Genomic DNA, 24,011 nt, shown 5'->3' with positions numbered 1-24,011 from the left:
CTATCATCTGCAAACCTGGCCACATTAATTCCATCATCCAGATCATTAATGTACAACGTGAAAAGTAGCAAACCCAACAACATGCCTTGATGAACACCACCAGTCACCAGAATTCAGCTAACCCTTGCAGAGATCTCAGTGAGGTTATGGGTCTGGCCAACAGGAGCCCAGAACCTGTTGGAAAGGAGGAGAGAGAAAAGTTCCCAGTGCAGTAGAGAGGGAGGGGTTAGTGAAAAGTCCTCAGGGGGTGGGAGCAGTGATAGTAAGTGCATGAATTTCTCAGGACGGGAGAGGATGAGGGAGAGAAATTTTCTACTATTACTATGTCGACTCAGGCCTAGGAGGCCGGTGTTGTGCAATCTTCAGGGATATGGAATAGGACAGTGAAATTATCAAAGGCTGGAGTCAGAGAGCAAAGGTCTCAGAGGGTTGGGAGAGGAAGCAGTGTTCTTGGGGGGGGGGGGGGAGGAGCAGGGGCAAGGATCAGATAAAGAAAATGAAGTCTTCAGGATGATAGGGGTGAGGGAAGACCTGACCAGGATGTCCAGAGAATGCTGCTGATCAGCTGGAAAAGGGGGCAGAGAAATGGCAGATGTAAGTGAATGTTTTTAAGTGCCATTGATACATTTTGGGAGGTCTAGTAAGGGTAGGATGGCCCTCAGGGGTATTGAGGAACAGAGTGAGCTTGCAGTTCCAGCGTACATTGAAGATGGCAAATGGGGTACATTCCTTCACTATCCAATCATAGAACAAGACAGTAGGGAGGTTGGGGAGAAAATGTCAGTAGACATTTAGGTCATTGGTGCAGTACAAGAGCAAAAATGGAGCTGAAGTAGGCTACCAGGGCCAACTGATAAATGAGAGAAGAATAGCTAGCCCCTTATTTAATAGTTATGTCCTACCGTTCATGACACTCGCACTATTGAAAGCATCCAAACATTTACTTGTCAGGCCTTTGCCCCGCAACCTTTGATGGGCTCACTAACCTATCAAACTCTACCTTAAATATACCCAGTGATTTGGCCTCCACACTCCTCCAGCTGTCCAACCAGAACGTAGAAGAGTGCATTAAGCCCATGAAGGCTGAGGCAGGGACAGATGAGAATGGTTTCAAAGCTGTATGTTTTGCAAGCTGGAACTTAGAACAACTGGGTGCTGTGAGCAATTAAAGCCAACTCAGGGCTGTTAGCAGATAAGCAGTAGGACCGTGTCTGGGGTTTCCAGAGGTAATGATGGGAATGGAAGGTACTGCTGACTATAATGGATTCCAAGCAATGACAGTGCCACTCAGTCAGGAGAGGTTCCAGCTATAGAGTGTGAGCTTCGCCATTTTAATGGGTACACAGAGTTTAGCAGGGAACTGTAAATTTCCTAAAGGTTAACTTGTAGATTGAGTCAGTGGTAAGGAAGTAAAATGTAATGTTAGCATTCATTCTGAGATGACTAGAGTATAAGAACAAGGAGGTAATGCTGAGGCTTTATAAAGGATCGGTCAGACCATATCTGGAATACTTTAAACCGTTTCAAGTCCTTTATCTAAAAGAGGTTATGCTGGTATTGGAGAGGAACCAGAGGAGATTCATGAGAGTAATCCCAGGATTGAAGGATTTAATGAGTGAGTAACATTGGATAGCTCTGGCCCTGTATTTGCTGGAGTTAAGAAGAAGAAGAAGGGATCTCATTGAAACTTGTCGGATATTAAAGGGCCCAGATAGAGTGTACGTGCAGAGGATGTTTCCTATCGTGTGGGAGTCTAGGACCAGAGGGCAGAGCCTCAGAATACAAGGATGGCCTTTTATAATAATAATAATAGTAATAATAAATAAGCAATGAATATCGAGAACATGCAATGAAAAACCCTTGAAAGAGAGTCCATGGGTGGTGGGAACAGTTTAGTAATAGGGCAAGTGAAGTTGAGTAAAGTTACCCCCTTTGGTTGAATAGCCTGGTGGTTGAGGAGTAACTGTTCCTGAACCGTTGCTACAGACAGCTGTGGAAGCCAAGTCATTGGGTATGTTTAAAATGGAAGTTAAAAGGTTCTTGTTTAGTACGGAAGTCAAAGGTTATGGGGAAAAGGCAAGAGAATACGGTTGAAAAGGATAATAAATCTACCATGATGGAATGACAGAGTAGTCTTGATGGGCTGCATGGCCTAATTCTGCTCCTATGTCTCATGATCTTGATCAGCTTCAGTGGTATGAATTGGCAAAAACCCAAGGGATTAGGTCGTGAATGAAACTGTAAGGAATGGCAATTCAACTCTGCTTTAAGTTACCAATATGGTATGGTCCACATCCCAGCACCATTATTCCATGATCGTTGAAATCCAAGTCATGCTCCTGAAAAGTAGAAATAGAGCTCAGCAACTCCTGGTCACAAGGTCAGAGGAATTTGGCAAATAAAAGCCAAGAAAAGTCTCCATCATGCTCACCTGTCCATGGTACGTGGAGTAGAGGTAATTGGTAATAGCTGGGTACTCTGCAGCCAGGGTGTCAATCTGGTAAAGGAAAGCAGAAAATAGGGAGAGTGAGCTAGAAATGGACAGCCATGAGCCTTCGTGCTTCTCTGCCTCAGATCAAGTAGATGTGTCTTTCAGGTGCGAGTGGATCACTGCAATAAGCCTTCCCCAAAGAACATGGAGAAACCCATGGAGAACAGCAGACGGTGCCCAGCAACACAAGAGGCAGCAAGTGCTGGAGTCAGAAGCAAAACTAAACTGCTGGTAGAATTCGTCAGGTTAGGCAGTATCTATGGAGGGAAAGGGAAGGTTGACTTATCTCAACCCGAAATGTTGCCCTTTCCTTCATGAATGCTGCCTGACCTACTGAGTTCTTGCAGCAGCAAATTCATTTTCATTTTTTATTTTTTTCAGACACAGCACACTAACATGCCCTTCTAGTGCTTGGAAGTGCTCCACCCAAGTACAACTCATGTTCTCAGTATTATTTATATATTATTGTCATTTGTATTTTTGTATTTGTACAGTTTGTCTTCTTTTGCACAGTAGGTGTTTGTCAGTTTTTCTTTCTGAGTAGTTTTTCATTGATTCTATTATATTTCTTTACTCCACTGTGAATACCAGCAAGAAAATGAATCTCAGGGTAGTATATGGTGACACAAATGTACTTTGCTAAAAAATTTACTTTTAACTTTGAAATATATCTATGTGACCAATTAACCTACTAACCTGTTTGTTATTGGAATGTGGGAGGAAACTGGAGCACCCAGTGGAAACCCATGTAGTCACGAGGAGAACGTACAAACTATTTACAGGCAGCAGTAGGAATTGAAACCAGGCTGCTGATGCTGTAATAGTGTTGTGCTAACTGCTGTACTACCATGCCTCCTCATCTGTTGCAGCCAAAGTTGTTCCTCTGTTTAAGAAAGTTAATGGGGATAAACCATGATATTATAGGACAGTAAACCTCATGTTAGTGGTAGGGAAATTATTCAAGATTCTCTGGGAGTGAATTGACTCACGTTTGGAAAAATATCAACTCACTAGGGGCAGTCAGCAGGCTTTGTGTAGGGGAGGTCCTTTCTCACAAATGTGAACATTTTGAAAAATGACGAAGATGACTAATGAGAGTGAGGCAGTGGATGCTTTATATGTGGACTTACAGAAGACATTAGACAAGGTCCTTGACAGTAGGCTAATTAAATTCAATGAGATCCTTGGTAAGTTGGTTAATTAGATCCAGAATTAGCTTGATTATAGAAGACAGGGTTGGTAATGGTGGAGCAGGATGATTCTTGCTGGAAGTCTGTGACCAGTGGTGTTTACAAGGACCTCAGTTATTAGAAATATATATTAATTACTTGGATGAAGGTGGAATGGATCTGATTAATAAGTTTGCAGATGAGACAAAATTTAGCAAATTTGGTAACAGTGTGGAAGGTTTTCAAAGGATTCAGCAGGAAATAGATCAGTTAGAAATTTGGGCAGAGAAATGGCAGATGGAGCCCTAATCCGGATAAGTTTGAGGTGGTTCTTTTTGGAAGGTCAAATAAAAGAGGAATGTATACAATAAATGGCAGGAACCTGTGAAACATTGACATAATCGCATTCATAGAGTTGTGGAGCAATACAGCACAGATATAGGCCATTTAAATCAACCAGTCCACACCAACTACTGTCCACACAAACATACAGAGGGACCTTGGGATGCAAGTCTATAGCTTCCTAAAAATGGCAACATAAGTGGATAGAGTAGTAAATACAGCATAGGGTGCGTTTGCCTTTATTGATAAACGTGGGTTGTTGCGCATTAGTCAGGGTGCTGAATATAAAAGTCAAGAAGTCACAATGCAGCTATGTAAACTCTGGTTGGACCACATTTGAAGTATCATATGCTGCTCTGGTTGCCCGTAGGGAAAGATGTAGAAACTCTGGAGAGTGTGCAAAAGAGAGATTTAACCACAACGATGTCTATATTGTCTCTATTAGTTACAAAGGAAAGATGAAACCAAATTTGGTAGATTTTTCTCTGGACCTTCAGAGACGGAGAGCGGAGCTGATAGAAATGTATAAAATTATAAGAGGAATAGATAGATAGATCTTTTCTTAGGGTAGAAATGTCATATACTAGAAGACATTGATTTATAGTGAAAGGTGAAAGTTTAAAGATTTGTAAGGCAAGTTTTTTCCTGAATTGCAGAGAGTGTGGGGTGACTGGAATGCACGACGAGGGGTGGTCATGGAAGCTGACACCATAGTAACGTTTAAAAGGCTGTTAGGCAGATACAAGAACAGAGAGGGTACAGGTGGATACGGTTCATGAATAGACAGAAAGGATTAGTTTAAATTGGTATCACGCTCAGCACAGCTTTGGTGGGCCAAATATCTTATGTATGTCTGCAGCTCTGTTCCACTTAACTTTTGTATGTATGAGGCTCTTCAGCGCATGATAAAGTCCTAAGAGCTACTGAAGGACGATGAGGAAAGTGTTAGGCTCAAGGCACCATTTTGTAAGGGAAGAGACATGGGATAGGAATTCCAGGGGAGCATTAAGCGTATCCGAATGGAGCAGCACGAGGACGTCAGCAACTTGATAGCTGGAAAAAGGGTAGAGTAAAGCCAAGGAGTGAACTTCAATGGTCAAAGGTGAACTGGGAGTCAAGACCACCACAAAGCGAAAGTCCATATCTGACAGACTAAATGTGTCTGCACATTCCTACTTTTGAGTACTGACACCAGAGCCTTCCACCCCACTCATTCTGCACCACTGACAACAATGACGGGCACAGCTCCACCACGCAAAGAAAAATTCACCCACCTGCTTAACCTGTGGTTTGATGTTCCTCGATATCCTCAGTTTCCTTGCATCAAGTTCACTGAGACCAATGCAGTTTCCAATCTGGCGGTCTGAAAACCCATCTTGTTTTGCCTTTAATAGCAGTGCATCAGAGATGGTTTCACTAGTGAAAGAAATCACAGCTTTTTATCATGCTAAGTCTAGAAGTTACATTAAACCAAATCACTTCATTAGGAAACCTTTCACCTGTATTATAAGGTAGAATTGATAATATGGGTTACTACAAAATTTTTTTAATTTAGGTTTTTCATATATAAAAAAGACAGTGTTTTATAGTAACATTTCGATTAACCTAGCAAGTTTCAGGGGAGCGCAACCAAGAAAACTAGGTAGGTTCAGGGGAGATTACCAAATAATAAACGACATGCGTAGCTTTAAGGTGAGGTGTGGGATTGTTTAAAGGAGGCTCATGATGTAATTTTTTTTCTACAGAGTGGTGGGCGCCTGGAATGAAATATCAGGAGTGGTGGTTAAAGTAGATTCAACAGAAATTCTTCGGAGGCATTTAGGCAGGCATATGAACAGCCAGGGAACGGAAAGATATGACAATATGTAAGCAGAGTAGTATGACCGGCAGCATCATTAGTTCAGACATGGTTCCTGCGCTGTACTGTTCTACATTTATGTATCTGTGGCATGTCAAGCAGCAACTGTAGAACATGCTTAAAGCAGAGTTTCAGCCTGAGCCATTAGCTTTGTTCCTCTTTCTGTAGATACTCCATGGCCTACTGACTGTTCGCAGCATTTTGCTTTTCTATTTCTTATCTCCAGCATCTGCCATGTCATAGTTTCCTTTGGAAATAATTGGGATTCATTTATTCCACAAGACAAGAGATGATATCAATAGAACGTAGATCTAGGATTACCAAAAGCAAATTAAAATTCCTGGACAAGAAGCTATGTAATTATAGAACTGGAATTGAAAAAAAGAGAAATAGGAAGAGAAAGGACTGGAAACCATTTTGCAAGCTTGTCACATTGCACATAGCCAAATCCACGACCACAACTCACTCCAGGCACCCACCATATGGTGTTGAAAATAAATGACCACATCCAGCTTCTGTTCTGTGAAGTTCTGACTCTGGGAAAGCCGCCAGAGATGAGAACCGAAACTGCACAATCAGCAAACACAGGATCAGTTGCTCTACTTGGACAGATGCCTCAGCAATGTCCCTCTTGGATTGACAGAATTAATTCTCAATTTCAGCAGCTCAGTGACTGCACTCAATTCTACCAAATCAGAGGTGTAGCTCTGGGATGGGTCAACACATTCCCATCTCTTGGTGGGTCAGTAGGATAGCCATTGTTTCAGTTCTGCTCGTCCCCCTTTTTTCAGTTCATTGTAGACTGTTAGTGCTGGTACGTAGAAGCCACCTCAATCATGGACAGGAGCCTCCCCAGCATCGAGGATTTCTTCAAAAGGTGATGCCTTAGAAAGGCAACATCAATCAATCAGGACCCCTATCACAAAGGACATGCTCTCTTCTCATTACTACCATCAAGGAGAAGGTACAGGAGCCTGAAGACACACACTCAACATTTTAGAAACAGATTCTTCCCCCTCAGCCATCAGATTTCTGAATGGACAATGAACCAACCCATGAACACTACCTCATGATTTTTACTCTCCTTCTGCTCTACTTTTTAAATTTATTTTAATATATATTTCTTATTGTAATTTACAGTATTTTTTGTATTGTACTGCTACTGCAAAACAACAAATTCATGACATATCTATATGCCAGTGACATTAAACCTGATTCTGATCTGTTTCATACACAACCCTGTAGTCCCCTCGTCTTATTGCTAATTTGCACTGTGCTCCGACTTTCCCGTGCTTCACCTCTGTCACTATCTTAGGCATCAGGTTAGCCATTAGAATCAAAGAGTTCACTGATTTGCCTGGGTGTCTCTAGGACATCTCCACACTGAAACCTTGTGGTAGCTCTTGTGTTTTTCCAATCTGTACCACTAACGCCACCTGTCCCAACCCCTCCCCGAGGGCTCTCAAAATGCTCCCCTCCTCCCTCCACCACAGTTTACAAGGCAACATTGCTGACAGGGATCTCAACACGGTCCGTCCCATTTCTGTGCTTTTAACTGACTAATTGCTTTATTAATTATTTCACCTTCCAGCACATTTTTAGGTCATGGGAGAAAACAGGAGCATCTGGAGGAAATCCACATGGTCACAGGGAGAATGTGGAAGCTCCCATAGTAGAAGAGGTCAGGACTGAACCTTGTCACAGGAGTCCCACCAAGTCACTCCTGGTCTTGCAACGAAAGGCAGTGTACCTTCTGCCTTCCTAATCATTAGCTTGACCTACCCTGTAACTTGCAATCATCTGTGTATCTAGACCCCATCAACTCCTTTCTACCTCTCACCTTTTTTCAAAGTAAACTACATTTCTGTGTTTTTTCTGAAGATGATGTCATATTTTTACCTGTTATGTTCGACATTCCATGCCCTTACCTATTTTTTGGCCTGTCTCCAATACCCTGAAGCTCCTCTATATCACACATCCACACAACACACAGTCATTAGCTTTGAACAGTGCAGATCACACCTGACCCCGTCATCCAATTCATTGACTTGGAGTGCAGACAGCCAAAGTCCTGACCACTGTACTGTCCACGTTGAGCTTCCATATTCTTCCCAAGACTGTGTGGATTTCCTCCAGATGCTCCAATTTCCTCCACTGACCTAAAAACGGCCTGGCAGTTAATGGAGCTTTGCAAGCTACCCTTCAGGATAGTTAAACCTATCCCACAACAATTCACTGCTCACAAGCTGCAGGTCTGGAAATGTCCTGCTTTTATTCCAAGGTTAATGGGAATAACAATTCACTTCAGATTAGTCCCTCAATCCCTTGAGCTCGACTTATTTTAACAATCTCTTGTGTAGCACCTAAAAGCCCGGATGCATTGCATCAACTATTGAGTTCATTTCTACACACAGCTCCTCAGCAAATTAAGCGGTATAGTTCTTCTTGCATGGGCTGATAAGTGGTATTTGTGCACTAAAATGTCCAGGTAATGCTCATCACCAACAAAAGGGAGCAAAACTACCTGCCCCTCATTTAATGCTCTCACAATTGCCTCCTTGCAGGTCACTGATGTCCTGGATTGGATCTGGACTAACCATACAAATATTGGGACTACAAGCAACACACGCAAAATGCTGATGCAACACAGCAGGCCAGGCAGCATCTATAGGAAGAAGCACAGTCGACATTTCAGGCCGAGACCCTTCATCAGGATTCCACAGGAAGAGTCTTGGCCCAAAACGTCAACTGTGCTTAGTCCTACAGATGCTGCCTGGCCTGCTGCATTCCATCAGCATTTTGTGTAAGTTGCTTGAATTTCCAGCATCTGCAGATTTCTTCGTGTTTGAGACTACAAGAGCAGGTTGGGGACCAGGGCTCCTGCAGTGACTGAGTAACAAGTCCATACTACCATTTGCAAGGTTCAAGTCAAGAGTGTGTCTTGTCTGGATGAGTGTGGTCACAGCACTCGACACTCATCAGTGTCGGTGAGACCCTACATTGAATTGGTGACTACGTTGTTGAACACCTTCACTTTGTCCACAAGAAGTGCAATTTCCCAGTGTTCAACCATTCAAATTCCAGTCGCTATTCCCATTATGACATTTTGGTCCAAAGCCTCTTCTACTGCCATGATGAGGCCAAACTCATGTTGGAGGAGCAACAGCTAATATTCCATCTGGGTAGCCTCTAAATGGATACATGAACATCAATTTCTCTAACATCTGTAATCCCCCAACACCCCCTCCCACCAAATATTCACGCTTCTTCCTTTCCCCACTTTGGCTCCCCTCCTCCAACTTTTCTTCTCCTCACCTATCACCTCACTATCACCTCTCCCTTGATCCCCTCTTCCTTCCCTTTCTCCCGTGGTCCAGTCTCCTCTGCTATCAAATTCCTTCTCTTGCGCCATTTATGTTTTCCACCTTTCACCTCCCAGCTTTTCGCTTCATCCCCCTCTCCCCCACCCACCAAACTTCCCCCTCACCTAGGCTCACCTACCACCTTCTCGTCTGCATTCCTTACCCTCCCTCACCACCTTATTCTGGTCTCTTCCCTCTTTCTCTCCAGTCCTGGTGAAGAGTTTCGACCCGAAATGTCGACTGCTTATTCCTTTCCATAGATGCTGCTTGACTTGCTGAGTTCTTCCACAATTTTGTGTCTGTTACTCCCAATTTCTAGCATCTGCAGCATCTCTTGCATTTGTAAAAAAAATTCTGTTTAAATGGTAGGTACACCATTCACAAAATGCTCTGCAGTTACTCACCCAGACCACTCCAACAGTATCTCCCAAACCTGCAACCTCTCCCACTGAGAAAGACAAAGGCAGGAGCCGCTGGGGAGCAACACCAACTGAGCACCATCCTTCTTGTGAATATTTCCGTCAGTCCACGGCCCAGAGGTGCCAAACTCAGTCCAATGCTGACTTGACTTCAAAGCCAGCTATCCTCACCTTAGCCCCAGAAATCAGCTCTTCTGGAATGTTTGGGTCAACTAACAAGATCTGGAGCTGAGTGGTCCTAGTAAATATCAAATTGTGTTAGTTCATCAACTATAAGGTCATCCTATCAATGGCCATGTTAACAGCTGTTACCATACATTAAATGTCATGAACACATGTTAATCTGACAAATCATGGCAATGCTGGGCACAGCTACCTGTTGTGTTTGTACAGTTCTTTCTCCAAAGTGACGATCTGCTTAAGTCTGTAGAGGAACCACTTGTCGATAGCAGTCAGGTCGTAGATCTCATCCACTGAGATACCACTGTGTAATGCCTGCAGAGAATGAGAAACAGGCCACAGCAGTCAGCAATCAGACAATATAGGAAGAAGTGGGAAATATGGGTTGTGTCCCAATGCCAGTGACAAGTTCAGTCCAAATCACAGCACCATGAGACATAAGCTGTGTGTCTAGGCACAGTGCAAATGCCATTTATAAATTCGCCAAAGACGTAACTGCAATTGACAGAATCGCTGATGCTGACAAGATAAGATAGATCAGCTGGTTAAATGGTGCTGCAGTGACAATGTCATTAAGACCAAGGAATTGATTGTGGACTTCCGGAAGAGGATGACACACCAGTCCTCATCGAGGGATCAGTAGTGGAAAGGGTGTGCATCTTCAAGTTTCTGGGTGTCAACATCTCTGAGGATCTATTCTGAGCCCAACATACTGATACTGTTATGAAGAAAGCATGATAGTGGTTATATTTCATTAGGAGTCTGAGGGAATTTGTTGTGTCACCAAAGACTCTAGCAAATTTCTACAAGTGTACCATGTGGAGCATTCGAAATGGTTGCATCACCGTCTGGAATGGAGGGGCCACTGCACAGGACCACAAAAAAGCTACAGAGAATGTGTAGTGTATGGGTGATGGGCAGAGCCTGGGGGGGGGGGGTTGTGGGGGTGGCAGGGGAAGACAAAAAAAATCTGGAAAACTAAGGGCTAGGGTGGCAGATGGGGGACTGGGAAAGAGGAGTGTGTGTAAGAGGGCTAGAAAGAGAGATAAATTAACAGAGGAGGATGGTCCAGTGAAGGTGGATAACTGAAATACTCATGTCATTGTGCTGCTCCTGTAGTTTGTGTCTGGACTCACCCTGCCAGCGAAGGAGGTCAAGACAGATGTTTCATTGAGGAAATCGGGAAGGGAAATTAAAACAGATGGCATTCCGGAGATCCAGAAGGTCTGGTGAACAGAGTGCAGGTGCTCACTGACACGTTTACCTGCTCTGTGCTTGGTCTCATTAATGTAGAGGAGGCCACATCTGCAGCACCAAACATAGTGGGCAAGACTAGAGGGAGTAAAGGAATCACCAATACTGGGAAATGAAGTTCAGAGGACCTAGATGTCCCTGTTTGCAAGTCACTTAAGGCTGAAATGCAAGTGAGGAAGGCAATTAAACAGGGTAAGTTGGCCTTTGTTACGAGATGATTTGAGTACACAAACAAAATTGTCTTCCTATAACTTGAGAACTCACTGCGAGACACAGCACTGTTTTAACCTCTTTAACATAAACGCAGATATATTTGCTATAAAGGGACTGCACCTGTAATACACATAATAGGATTTTGGTACAGTGGGTCAGTGATAAGTGGAAAAATTAAATAGACTGGATCTCAGTTCTACAGAGCTTACTAAAACTTGCACCAATTAAATGTGTTCAACAAGCTCAACACAGAGAGGGGGTTTCCCTTGTCCAAGGCGTCAGGAACCAAGGCTCACAGTCTCAGGACAACAAATAGGCTGTTCAGGGCTGAGGTGGTGATGACGCTTTTGGGAATTTTCTGTTCTGGTGAGCAGCAGAGGCCCTGGTCATTAACTGCATTCAACACATTTCTGGAAAGAGGTGACCTGATAGAGGTGCATAAGATGATGAGAGGCATTGATTGTGTGGATAGTCAGAGGCTTTTTCCCAGGGCTGAAATGGCTAACACAAGGGGGCATAGTTTTAAGGTGCATGGAAGTAGGTACAAGGGGGATATCAGAGGCACATTTTTCATACACAGAGTGGTGAATGCATGGAATGCACTGCCAGCAAAGGTGGTAAAGGTAGATACAATAGGTTCTTTTAAGGGACTCCTAGGTAGGTACATGGAACTTAGAAAATTAGAGGGCTATGTGGTAGGGAAACTCTAGGCAGCTTCTAGAGTATGTTACATGGTCAGCACAACATTGTGGGCCAAAGGGCCTGTAATGCGTTGTATATTTCTATGTTCTGAGAAGAATCAAGGGATACAGTGTGGAAGTGGAAAAGCAGCTGTGAGTTTGTTCGATCAGAATCAGGTTTAGTATCACTGATAAACTGTAGGTCATGAAATTCGTTGTTTTACGTCAACAGTATGGTATAATAATTTTTTTTTTAAACTATAAATTCCAGTGACATATAATTAAATAAATAGTGAGGTAGTGTTTATAGGTTTATTGTCCATTCAGAAATCTGATGGTAGGGGGGAAGAAGCTGTTCCTCAAATGTTGAATGTGTGTTTTCAGGCTTCTGTGCTTCCTCTGTAATGGTACCAATGAGAGGAAGACATGTCCTGGGTGAAGGGGGTCCTTAGTGATGGTATACTTTGATAATAAATTTACTTTGACACTGCCACTGAGGACAGGAGAAGCATGGGCAACCAAGGTGCTGGATGGGGTGAAGGTGAAGCTAACGGTACAAAGCTGGAGCCCCAGGACAGAAAACACTTCCTCTGATAAAGGTCATCAGAAGTTATCTCAGTCTCTCTCTGCAGAATACAGCCGGAATGGCGGAGGTACCAGAAAGGAATGACTTGGTCTAAATAAACAACTCACTGGGGACGTCACGTGATGACGTAGGATCGAGACAAGGAAATCCAGCTCTCCCGTAAAAAAACAGTAAAATAATGTTTAAGTGAAGAAAAGTTAGTAAATACTTTTTAAAAATTACTTATAAACTACTCAGGATTGTCTTAAGATATGTCTCCTAAACAGAAGCAGAAGAAAACTACTACTTTGAAGATAATACAAGTTGGGAAAGAATCAAGGCCGGCCGCCATGAAAGAGCCTCGGGTTCAAGCGCATTTTACCTCTGGCGATACAGAACAGGAAACTGCGGCAACATCAACCGATTCTAAAAAAGAAGAGCAAGAGGAATTGTGCATGTGTGAAGGAAGGGGCATGCGCAAACACGAGCAACCCAAACTACAAATTCCAGCTATGATCGGAACTGAAAGTGAATATGAGGTGGAATCAGATTCTCTGGATAAATCAGACGAAGATGAAGAGGCAAACAAAGAAGAGCAACAGGAAGAGGTTGGAGGTGATATTGGAGACATAAAAATCTTTGGTGCAAATAATGCATGAATTAAAAGCATTAAAAGTAATAAAAAATATTAAAAATATGAAGATTATGTTTGATAAAATGATGGAAAGACAGGACAAAATGGACAAGGAAATTAAAAACTTGAAAGAAACAACGGGAGACACCATTGATAGAGTGAATAAGATGGAAGATAATATTTCTGCCTGGACATCAGAAAGAAAATGGTTGTTGGAAAAAGTGGATGTACCTGAAAATTTTAGCAGACGAAATAATATTAAGATTGTTGGACTTAAAGAAGTTATCGAGGGAGAGGATCCAATACATTTTTTTCAAAAATGGATACTGGAGATTTTGGAAATGGAAGAAGGAACCCAGTTAATTGAAATTGAAAGGGCTCACAGAGCCTTAAGATCAAGACCTAAAGTTGATCAAAACCCACGATCAATCTTGATAAAATGCTTAAGATATCAAGATAAAGAAAAGATCCTGAAGACGGCTGTCCAACGTGCCAGAAAGAGAAATGGGCCATTGATGATAGAAGGGAAAACAGTTCTTTTCTATCCAGATATAAGTTATGACCTTTTAAAGAGAAAGAAGGAATTTAACGCAGCTAAAAAAGTTTTATGGGAAAAGGGTTATAAATTTATATTGCGCCACCCGGCAAACCTGATAATTTTTTGGATGACGGAAAAAGAAGATCTTTTACTGATTATCGGGATGCGGAAGAATTTGCACAAGAACTCCCAAAAGATTCGCTAACAGCCAAAGATTTAAAAGTGAAATGGATTAAAGATGAAGACAGGGACAGAGAATGGAGTTGATGGATGTTAAAGGACAGAAGAATATTTAAATATATTCTTAATTATATGATACAGGGGGAGAAAGGTAAAAATTTGAGAAATATTAATCGAGAGTAGTGATATTATTTTTTCTTCTCTTATATATACTTTTTAATATTACGGGGGAGCTGGGGGAACTTTGGATTGATTGCTACGGGATTCACGTGTGTAATCATGGCGATTGCCATGACCCGTACAACGGAGGGGGGTAATATGTTTTTTTTTTATTCACAACATTAGTAGGGGAGTATTTTGGGTTTTTTTCTTTATAATCTATTTTTCTTTAAACTTTCTTTCTTTGCCTGGTCAATCGGGGGGTGGGGGAGACACATAGCAACACAGAGACTTTTAAAAAAGATTCCCCAAGGTACTAGGGAAGTTGAAAAGTTAGTTACTACTATAGACTGGAGTTAAAAATAATGACTAATTTACTGAATTTTTTAAGTTTTAATGTTAATGGGCTTAATGGACTGGTGAAAAGAAAAAGAATTTTAACATACATTAAGAAAATGAAAATAGATATAGCTTTTAGCTGCATTCCATTTGAAAAAAATACTTATACTTTAAGAGATAAATATGAAATATTTCTGAAAATTTGGCACCCTTATTTACAAAAGATAGGATTAAATATATAGGTGCTCCGAAGATAAAATTATTGGTTATTTGGGGAAAGAAATAAATATATATACTAAATCTATTATGAACTCCATGGAGCATGTGGGGATCTTCCGATATCCAGGCACTCTTTCTTTCTTTCTTTTTTTTTCTCCTTCTACAGGGATATGTTGGGGGGGGGGGGGGAGAAGGGTTGATAATTTTTTCCTTCTGTAACCATTCGAAAATTCAATTAAAAAATTTATATATAAACAACTCACTCAGCTCAGAGGATATGCTGATCTGTGTTTTCAGTAGGTGTCTGTTCACAGAATAGCTTAATCACCAAAGCTTAGACCCATTGGAGTAGCATCAGCCTAGAGTCAGAGTGCAGAGGTAAAAAGATGGTCTACTTTCTGGGGGGAGGTGGGGGGAGGTAGGGAGCTTGTCCCCTGGGCAAAATATTGGGGGAGAAAGCAAAGGGTGAGTGGGTGACAAAGGGCAGGCAAAAGATCAATGAACTGAATGGCCTCCTTTCTACCAATTCTATAAATCAGGAACGAGATACGCACCCAGCCCTGCACAAAGAAAACATCAGATAGTTCCTGAAAACCAGGGGTAAATGAAAATGACTGGCCTGTGAAACAGAGCATGGATTGAGTAATGGCTTCTGAAGAGTGAGAGACTTCCTCTCTCACTTTGACTCAAACCATAAAATGACTGAAAATAAGGGGTGGAGGTGCCAACATCAGCAGCAGATACTGAGCTCTCAACAGGCTCAGCCTCTTCTCCTACTGCACCTTACCCCAACTTCTACAATTTGTTTGTTTCTCCTTGTTACCAGGACTAGGGCTAGAACAAGTTCAAGTTTATTGGTGCAGGCATGTATGCACAGGGCACAAATGTTACGTTACCAGCAGCACAGTATGACAACAAATATTGCTTCAAAAGAGGAAGAACAGATTCATGAGGAGGAATTTCTTTAGCCAGAGGCTGGGGAATCTGTGGAATTCATTGCCACAGACAGCCATGGAGGCCAAGTCATTTGGGTATATTTAAAGCAGAGATTGATTGTTATTTTATTAGTAAGGGTGCCAGAGGTTATGGGGAGAAGGCAGGACGATGGGTTGAGAGGGTTAATAGATCAGCCATGGCTGAATGGTGAAGTGCTCTCAATGGGCCAGGTGGCCCAATTCTGCTGCCCACGTCTAATGGTGTTATGGTCAATAAATGCAAATTATAAATAACTCATACTTGTGCAAAATGAATGACAAAACAAACATAATGAAACTAGTGCACGGCTGAAGAGAAGACAACAATATATATTTCAAGGTCATTCTCACATGGTTGGTTCATCCATAAGACAGGTGCATGGGATCCACGGTGACTTAGCCATTTAGATTCAGAAGGGACGAGTTCAGTAGGCTTTTAATTACTAGTTCAATTATATCAGACTAACGTCAAGGGCAGAAGGGCCCATTCATGTTCTGTTCAGCTCTACATTCTATATTCAGTAGAATCATGTAGTAATAGAGCATGGGAACAGGCCCTTCGGCCCACTAGTGGAGGCCAACCACAGCAATCTCCTCTACTCCATGCACGGATCCAAATGCCTCTTAAATGTTTTAATCGTACCTACCTCAGCCACTTCCCCTGGAAATTCATTCTAGGTACTTACTACCCTCTGATTTAAGTAGTTACCATTTAGGTTTCTTTTAAATCTTGCCCTCCCCCACCTTGTGGCAGTGCCCTTAGTTTTAGACTCCCCTCTGGGGTAAAGACTATGACCGTCCGTCTTATCCATACCCCTCAATATTTTATAAACACTATGCGGACACATCACATTCTCCTATGCTCCAAGGAATAAAGATCCAGTCTGACTAACCTCTCCCAATAACTCAGGCCCTCTAGCTCTGACATCATTCTCATAAATCTCTTCTGTACCCTCTCCCGCTTAACAATGTCTTTCCAATAACATGGTAACCAAAACTGTATACAATGCAGCCAGTGGAGTGTCACCAATGACTTGTGTAACTGCAACATAATGTCCTTACTCTTAAAGAATGCCCCGACTGATGAAGGCCAGTGTGCTAAACACCTTCATCACTATGTCTACTTACATGGCCACTTTCAGCAAACTGTGCACTTTTACCCCTAAATTCCTCTGTTCAATGACATTTTATCAGTGCCCTGCCATTCACAGTATAGGTCCTACCCTGGTTTGAATGTCCAAAATGCATCACCTTACACTTATCTAAGCTGAGATCCGTTGTCCATTTCTCAGCCTACCTCCCTAAGGAGTAGATTTACACAGAGGGCCGCTTTATTAGGTACTTCCTGTAACTAATAAAGAGGAAAATAGGTGTATGTCTGTGGCCTTCTGCTGCTGTAGCTCATCCACTTCAAGGTTCGATGTGTTGTGCATCCAGAGATGCTCTTCTGCACACCACTGCTATAACGCGTGGTTATTTGAGTTACTTGTCACCTTCATGTCAGCTTGAACCGGTTTGCCATTCTCCTCTGACCTCCCTCATTAACAATGCAGTTTTGCCTACAGAACTGCCATTCATTGGATGCTTTTTGTTTCTCGCACCATTCTCTGTAAACTCTGCTGTGTGTTCAAATTCTAGATCGGCAGTTTCTGAGATACTCAAACCATCCCGTCAAGCAGCAAAATACATTCTATGATCAAAGTCATTTAGATCACATTTCTTCCCAATTCTGGTGTTTAGTCTGAAAAACAACTGAACTTCTTGACCATGTCTGCCTGCTATTATGCATTGAGTTGCTGCCAAGTGATTGGCTAATTAGATATTTGCATTAATGAGCAGGTGTACAGGTGTACCTAATAAAGTGTACATAAATTAGGCTGAAGCAAGATGAGGGGTGTAAAGAGCATGGACAGAGCTGATTAGGGGGGGGGTCAAACCACCAACAAAAGATACAGTAGGATATAGATCAGTTGGAAAGTTGAGCAGAAAAATCTGGGAATTGAAGGATAGGGACCATGTGCAGGTCAGTGGGATTGGTTAGACCAGCACAGTGGTTGATTCAGACATGGTAAATCTAAGAATCTGTTCCTGCGCTCTCTTAATCACGGAGTTCAGGAGGATATGGCAACATGGTTAAAGACTAGCACCCAGCTAAAGAGTGGAATGTATAGTTCTAATGGAGAGAGGGTGACCCCTGCTGTCACAACATGGGACAGCATAAGCAGTGTTGTGTTCCCCGGACAGAGGTACTCACACCCGTCAAGTGCTGAGAGAGAAGGCTGGCCCTCCACAACATCACCCGTCTAGTTGAACTCACTGAAGTACCAAGGTCAGTGTGCTTTCTGGGGACATGGACTGCGGAATGATGGAAGAAGCTCCTCTGACATGCACTTACAGTGCCCTCTCAACAAAAAGCCAATCTATCTGACAGCTAAATCTAACGTCGGCATTCAAGCAGCTTCACAGAGGAGAGAACGTTCAGGGAACTGCAAGTGTCTTGAACGCACCAGCATTATGAAAGGGGGTCAAAACACCTTTGGGAAATAGCACAGTGGCCAACACACAAATGGCTTCTCCCGTTCATTCTCTCCAATCCTCGGCCGTTTGGGTCCATGGGCAGTGGCAGCCTAGATTCCCCATGCAAAGCCACCCTCTGTCACCTTCCCTGGATTGGCACAGATGATTATCAACTCAACTGTCTTGAAACTGTGATCTTCTAATCCTCTAATCTATCCACCTCTGACTGAAATGTTCATTCACCTCCTGCTTCCACAGCTTTTTGTGGAGAGAATACACCAGATTTCCACACTCCTCTGGTGGAAGCAAGCAGGGAGTATTAAGTTAGGCCCACCCACCCAGTTCTTTACGAACAGAGCATCTGGACCCATTGTTGGGAGTTTCGTCTTCGCTGATCAATTCTACAAGGTCTGTGATTACAAAAGATCCTCAGCCTAGCATTGGGCTCAGAAAATAAGACCACAAACATCTCTCTGGAAAATACTGTGGTAGAACTTCCAATGACAAGCAGTAGCTATGTTGCAACATGGTCATTACCTTTGCCAAGGAGTAGATGCGGTTTATGGATGGGACAGAGAGATCTTTCTGCAGGTCAAAATCAGCAGACCAGGACTTCTTCATGGGGAGACGGGGAACAAAGCCTTCCACGGATGGATGACACATCCTTAGAGCCTTCTGGAAGCTTTCTTCAAACGTGCGGCCAATAGCCATTACCTGGACAATGCAAGCAGAGGTCAGACTCAGATCAACTCACACACAAAGTTTGTAATTTTCTATCCTGAGGGACTGTGTACACAACTCATCATCAAATGGCTTTGGTCAATGCTTGGTCACCTATTAAATCATGATCATTAGTGTCAACCTACCCTCTGAAAGTACTACCCCAGCTATGAACTGTTCTCCTGCTCCCAGTTACTGTCTGATTAGCTAGGTTCAATTCACTGATAGATAGCTGTGGATCAAAGTATTCAACTTATCTGAAAGGAGGGATATGGACCATATACAGGGAGAAAAGATTAATTTACTTAGGAGTCCTTAGCTTAATTTGTTTGGCACCCCATCGTAGGCAAAAGGGCCTATTCTTGTTCTATGCCTTGTGCTCTATCTTTCAGACTGACTAATCTTTGACATTTTTGTGTTTGAGCTAAATAAACATCACAATGTAAATGTTAACTCAGTCCAGAAGAGGCACTTCATCCTTCACAAAGGCTGATGGCAGAAAGAGGCCAGTAGACATAGAAACCTGCCAATTGAGTTAGTCAACACACTCACCTCCCCAACACTCTTCATAGAGCTGCCAATCTCTCGCGAGGCTCCATGGAAACGGTCCAAGTCCCACCGAGGAACCTTGGTTACAATGTAGTCCAGGCTGGGTTCAAAGCATGCTGTCGTCTTCCCTGAAACAGCATTCTTGATGTCAGGCAGGGGGATGCCAAGGGCCAACTTAGCAGCCACAAAGGCCAGTGGATATCTGTGAAGAAAAAGATCGGAATCAGTGACTGGCGACCAAACCGCAGAGAAAAGCAGCTTTCATTCCCAGACATGAGGCTGTTCAGTGTGCAGCATCACACGTGAGCAGATAAAAGCATGTAGACCGAACAACTCTAGTCCCTGTGCAATAGGTTAATTCTTTCAGTTGGTGGAAATGTGCTGAGAACTAGAGTCTTTGAAAGGGAAAGGAGATGCTGAGTGGCTACCCAAGCTCTGCTGCTCTCCAAGTGATGAACAGCTGGTAAAACCTTACCATTGAGCTTCCACGCAGGTCACGATCAACAGGTTTATCTGGGCTTAATTATCCTCCAAACGTATAACCTCAGCTACCCATTGTTTCTTTCTTTCTGCCTGATCCACTTTTATTTCAGAGTCATGTAGTTGTTTTTCATTTGTAAAGTATTAAATCACCCAGCAGCCAGGATTAAACTAAACAGTCTGGAATTCCCCAGGATCCATTTCAATGCCTTCCCTATTTAGCAAGAGTGATGGGTATAGAACATTACAGCACAATAATGTCCTTTGGCCCATGATGTTGTGCTGAACTTTTAACCTATACTAACATAAATCTAACCACAGAGACCGCCTTGTTTCTTCCATCTACAAGCCTATCTAAGAGTCTCGTAAATGTCCCTAATGAATCTGTTTCTACCACCAACCCTGGCAGCACATTCTATGCATCTACCACTTGCTTGCTCAACCCTTTCTCGTATGATATAGTCTCTAATCCAGACAGCACCCTTGTAAATCTCCTTGGCACCCTCTCTAAAGCTTCCACATCCTTCCAATAACGAGGTAACCAGAACTGAACACAATACTCCAAGTGTGGTCTAACCAGAGTTTTATACAGCTGAAACATTACCTCGCAGCTCTGAAACTCAATCCCCAGTCTAATGAAGGCCAACACACCATATCAACTTGTGCAACAACATTGAGGGATCTATGGATGTGGAGCCCAAGATCGCCCTGTTCTTCCACACTGCCAAGAAGTCGACCATTAACCCTGCACTCTGCCTTTAAGCATTATCTTACATAGTATATCACTTCACTTTTCCAGATTTAACTCCATCAACCACTTCTCATCCCAGCTCTGCATCCTATGAATATCCCGTTGTAACCTACAGCAACCTTCTTCACCGTCCACACTGTCATCTGCAAACCTACTAATCCAACTTTTCACTTCCTCATTTACAAAAGTCAAAAATGCAGGGGTCACAGAATAAATCCTATGGGACACGCATTGGTTACCAACCTCCACCAGAATATGCACCATATACAACCATTCTCTGCTTTCTATGGGCAAGCCATTTCCGAATCCATCACACACACACACACACTCACTCACACACTCCTGGATGACCTGCTGAAGGGTCTTGAGCCGAAACATCAACTGTACACTTCTCCATAGATGCTGTCTGGCCTGCAGGGTTCATGCTTCAATTTCCAGCATCTGCAGATTTTCTCTAGTTTGTGTCTGAATCCACACAGCCAAGTTTCCCTGGATCTCATGCTTCCTGACTTTCTGAATGAGCTTACAGTGTGGAACTTTGTCAAACACCTTACCAAAATCTATACACACCACACCTACTGCTCAACCTTCATTAATTTGTTCTGTCATTCCCTCAAAGAACTCACTTGGGCTCATTAGGCACAACCTGCCCATCCCAAAACTATGCTGACTATCCCTAACCAGAGACCACGCTTCTCCAAAAACTGGTAAATTCTGTCTCTAAGAATGCTGTCCACCACTGATGTAAAACTCTGTCCAATTTTCTGGTTCTATTCCTGTAGCAGGTGAAGATGCAAAGGTCATCGTCAAAGACACAGAAATCTCTTCCTTCACTACCAGTAGTAACCAGGGGCTTATCCCGTCTAGTCCTGGGGACATACAGTATCGAGCCTAATGCTTAAGATTGATTCTAAAGTTTAAGATTAACTTCATTTGTCACTTGTACATTGAAACATACAATCTGTTTTACTCTGTCCTCACATTCATCAAGGTCCCTCTCCCTGGTGAACACTGAAACAAAGGACCTCTCCTACCTCCTCTGACTCCAGGTATCCTTCCTCTTTTATCCCTGTTTGATCTTATCCTCTAGTCATCCTCCTGTTCATCGCGTTTGTGTGGAACATCCTGGGATTTTACTTAATCCTAGTCACCAAGGTCTTTTCTTGTCCCCTTCTTGCTCCAAATCCATTTTTTAGCTCCGACCTGGCAACCTAGTAACTCTCTAGATCCCTCTGATTCGTACTCCCTAAACCTTAAGTAAGCTACTTTCTTCCTCTTGAGTAGATGTTCCACATCTCTTGTCTAACATGACTGCTTCACCCTACCATCATTTCCCTGCCTCAATGGGGCAAACCTATTAAGAAACCTATGCATGTGCTCCCTATACTACTTTTATGTTTCTGTTGTACAATTCCCTGAGTACATCTGCCCCGAGTGGATAAGGCCCTCCTTATCCACAAGGGATTGGTTCCGGGACCCCTCGCGGATACCAAAAATCGCAGATGCTCAAGTCCCTTATTTAACCTGTCTCAGTGAGGTGGACTTTAGGACCCAGTGGAACCCCGGACCTTATTCAGCCTGTCTCAGAGCAGTGGTCTTTAAGACCTGGTGGAGCTCTGAATCTGCAGTGTTTCTGTTCATGAAAATAATCACGATCACGATTGAAAATAAAGTGGAAATAATAAAGCGATCGGAACTAGGTAAAACGCCATCGGTCATCGGAAAAGCATTAGGTTACAGTCAGTCAACAATCGGAACAATTTTAAAGGATAAAGTGAGAAACTTTTTAATGCCATGGACTAATACCATTAAGCAAAGGGTCCGTGGACCCCAGGTTGAGAACCCCTGCTCTAATCATTACCTATTCATATTCTTCTCCAAGTACCTTCTAAATGTTGTTAATGTACCTGCCTCAACCACTTCCTCTGGCAGCTCATTCTATATACAGTATTAACCACCTTCTGGGTGAAAAATTACCCTTCAGGCTCTTGTTACATCTCTCCTCCTCACCTTAAACCTGTGCCCTCTAGTTCTTGGTTCGCCAACCCTTGGTAGAAGACTGCACATTCACTCTAACTATGACCCTCATAATTTTATGTGCATCAATAAGTTCACCCCTTATTCCTTTATGCTCCAATGAAATATGTCCCAACCTGTACAACCTCTCTCAATAACTCAGTCCCAGCAACGTCATTGTAAATCTCTAGAGAACTCTTTCCAGGTTAGTGGTAAGTTTCCTATCCTAGGGTGATCAAAACTGAATGCAATACTCCAAAAGCAGCCTCACCAATGTCTTGCCCAACCATCCACTATCATTGTGGCAAGTCCCAATCACTGGTTCAGTTAGTTTTCCTAGTACCTCCTCAAATGGAATCTCCAAATTTTTCCTAATTTTTACTCAGAGTCTCAATTACATTGATTGAGAACTTAAGAAAACGATTCTCTAAACAGAAAGGTCAGTAAAAGCAGCAGTACAGGTCAGTAAGGTCATGAATAGAGCAAATCAAATTCTCGTCTGAACAGCTATAAAGAAGGGATTTAAATACTTTAAAGTCTCGAATCTGGGAAAGATCACACTTACGATGAGCCATCAACACCACTAGTCTCCACCTCCAGAGGACTGAAGATGCAAAGGGAAGTCACACATGCAAGAATTACTTTCTATATATTGATTTTTAGAAACGGTGAGGATGCATCCATTACCCACCCCTAAGAAGCTGGGCAATTCTCCCCAGAAAGCAGGAGAGGGACACTGAGGTTTTCTCAGTTAATGAAAGACGTAGAGGAAATGTTTCTACTTGAAGTGATATCCAGTACCTAGTGCTACAGATGAGGTCACTAACTAGCACAGTAGGAACTGCTCCTTGAATGAATAGTTCATGAATTAAACAAAATGGCATTTGAAGAGTTAAGCTAAAGAAACGTAAGTGGAACATAAGAGATGCGTGGATGTACCGGAGATTGCCCTCCTTACCCTGTGGCCTTCGACGCCAGAGCTGAGCTGCGGGACAACCGGGCGTTGACTTCAATGATGCAATACTCAAGGGAGGCAGGGTGCAAGGCATACTGGATGTTACACTCCCCTATAATGTCTAGGTGACGCACCACCTTGATCGCAGTTTCACGCAGCATGTGGTACTCTTCATTGGACAGGGTCTGGCTCGGGGCTACAACCACAGAGTCTCCTAAACACAAGACACAAGGAGGCGGACAATTAGAACCCCAGTATTCGAGGATGGACGGCTCTTGTAAAGCATATCAGAGACAGCATCATGATTCAAGCCAGTGAAACACAGTCTTGCTTGCTATCTCATTTGCTAGAGATTTTTCGCCTAATTTCTACCAGGCTTCCTCACAGAAGGCACACGGCCCCAGACCTAATGGCGTATCAGTGTTTTTCCTCTCGTATATTGCGCTC

At 42.9% G+C, this 24,011-nt stretch overlaps 1 protein-coding gene across 1 annotated transcript in view; it reads right to left on the bottom strand.

Annotated features, from left to right (window-relative positions):
- Positions 1–24,011, bottom strand: part of cps1 (carbamoyl-phosphate synthase 1, mitochondrial) — a 171,062-nt gene that overhangs the window by 56,828 nt on the left and 90,223 nt on the right. Inside the window, exons 18-24 of the mRNA XM_059967443.1 lie at positions 23,568–23,778; positions 19,366–19,564; positions 18,631–18,807; positions 10,018–10,136; positions 5,277–5,418; positions 2,432–2,497; positions 2,276–2,339 (exon numbers count right to left, since the gene is read on the bottom strand). Of these exons, the coding sequence (XP_059823426.1) occupies positions 2,276–2,339; positions 2,432–2,497; positions 5,277–5,418; positions 10,018–10,136; positions 18,631–18,807; positions 19,366–19,564; positions 23,568–23,778 (978 nt within the window). The remainder of the gene's footprint in view (positions 1–2,275; positions 2,340–2,431; positions 2,498–5,276; positions 5,419–10,017; positions 10,137–18,630; positions 18,808–19,365; positions 19,565–23,567; positions 23,779–24,011) is intronic.

The sequence above is a fragment of the Hypanus sabinus genome, chromosome 4 (assembly GCF_030144855.1).
Source record: "Hypanus sabinus isolate sHypSab1 chromosome 4, sHypSab1.hap1, whole genome shotgun sequence".
Lineage (NCBI taxonomy): Eukaryota > Metazoa > Chordata > Chondrichthyes > Myliobatiformes > Dasyatidae > Hypanus > Hypanus sabinus.
The sequence above is the reverse complement of the archived record's forward strand: the minus strand, read 5'-3'. Positions and strand labels throughout refer to the sequence as shown.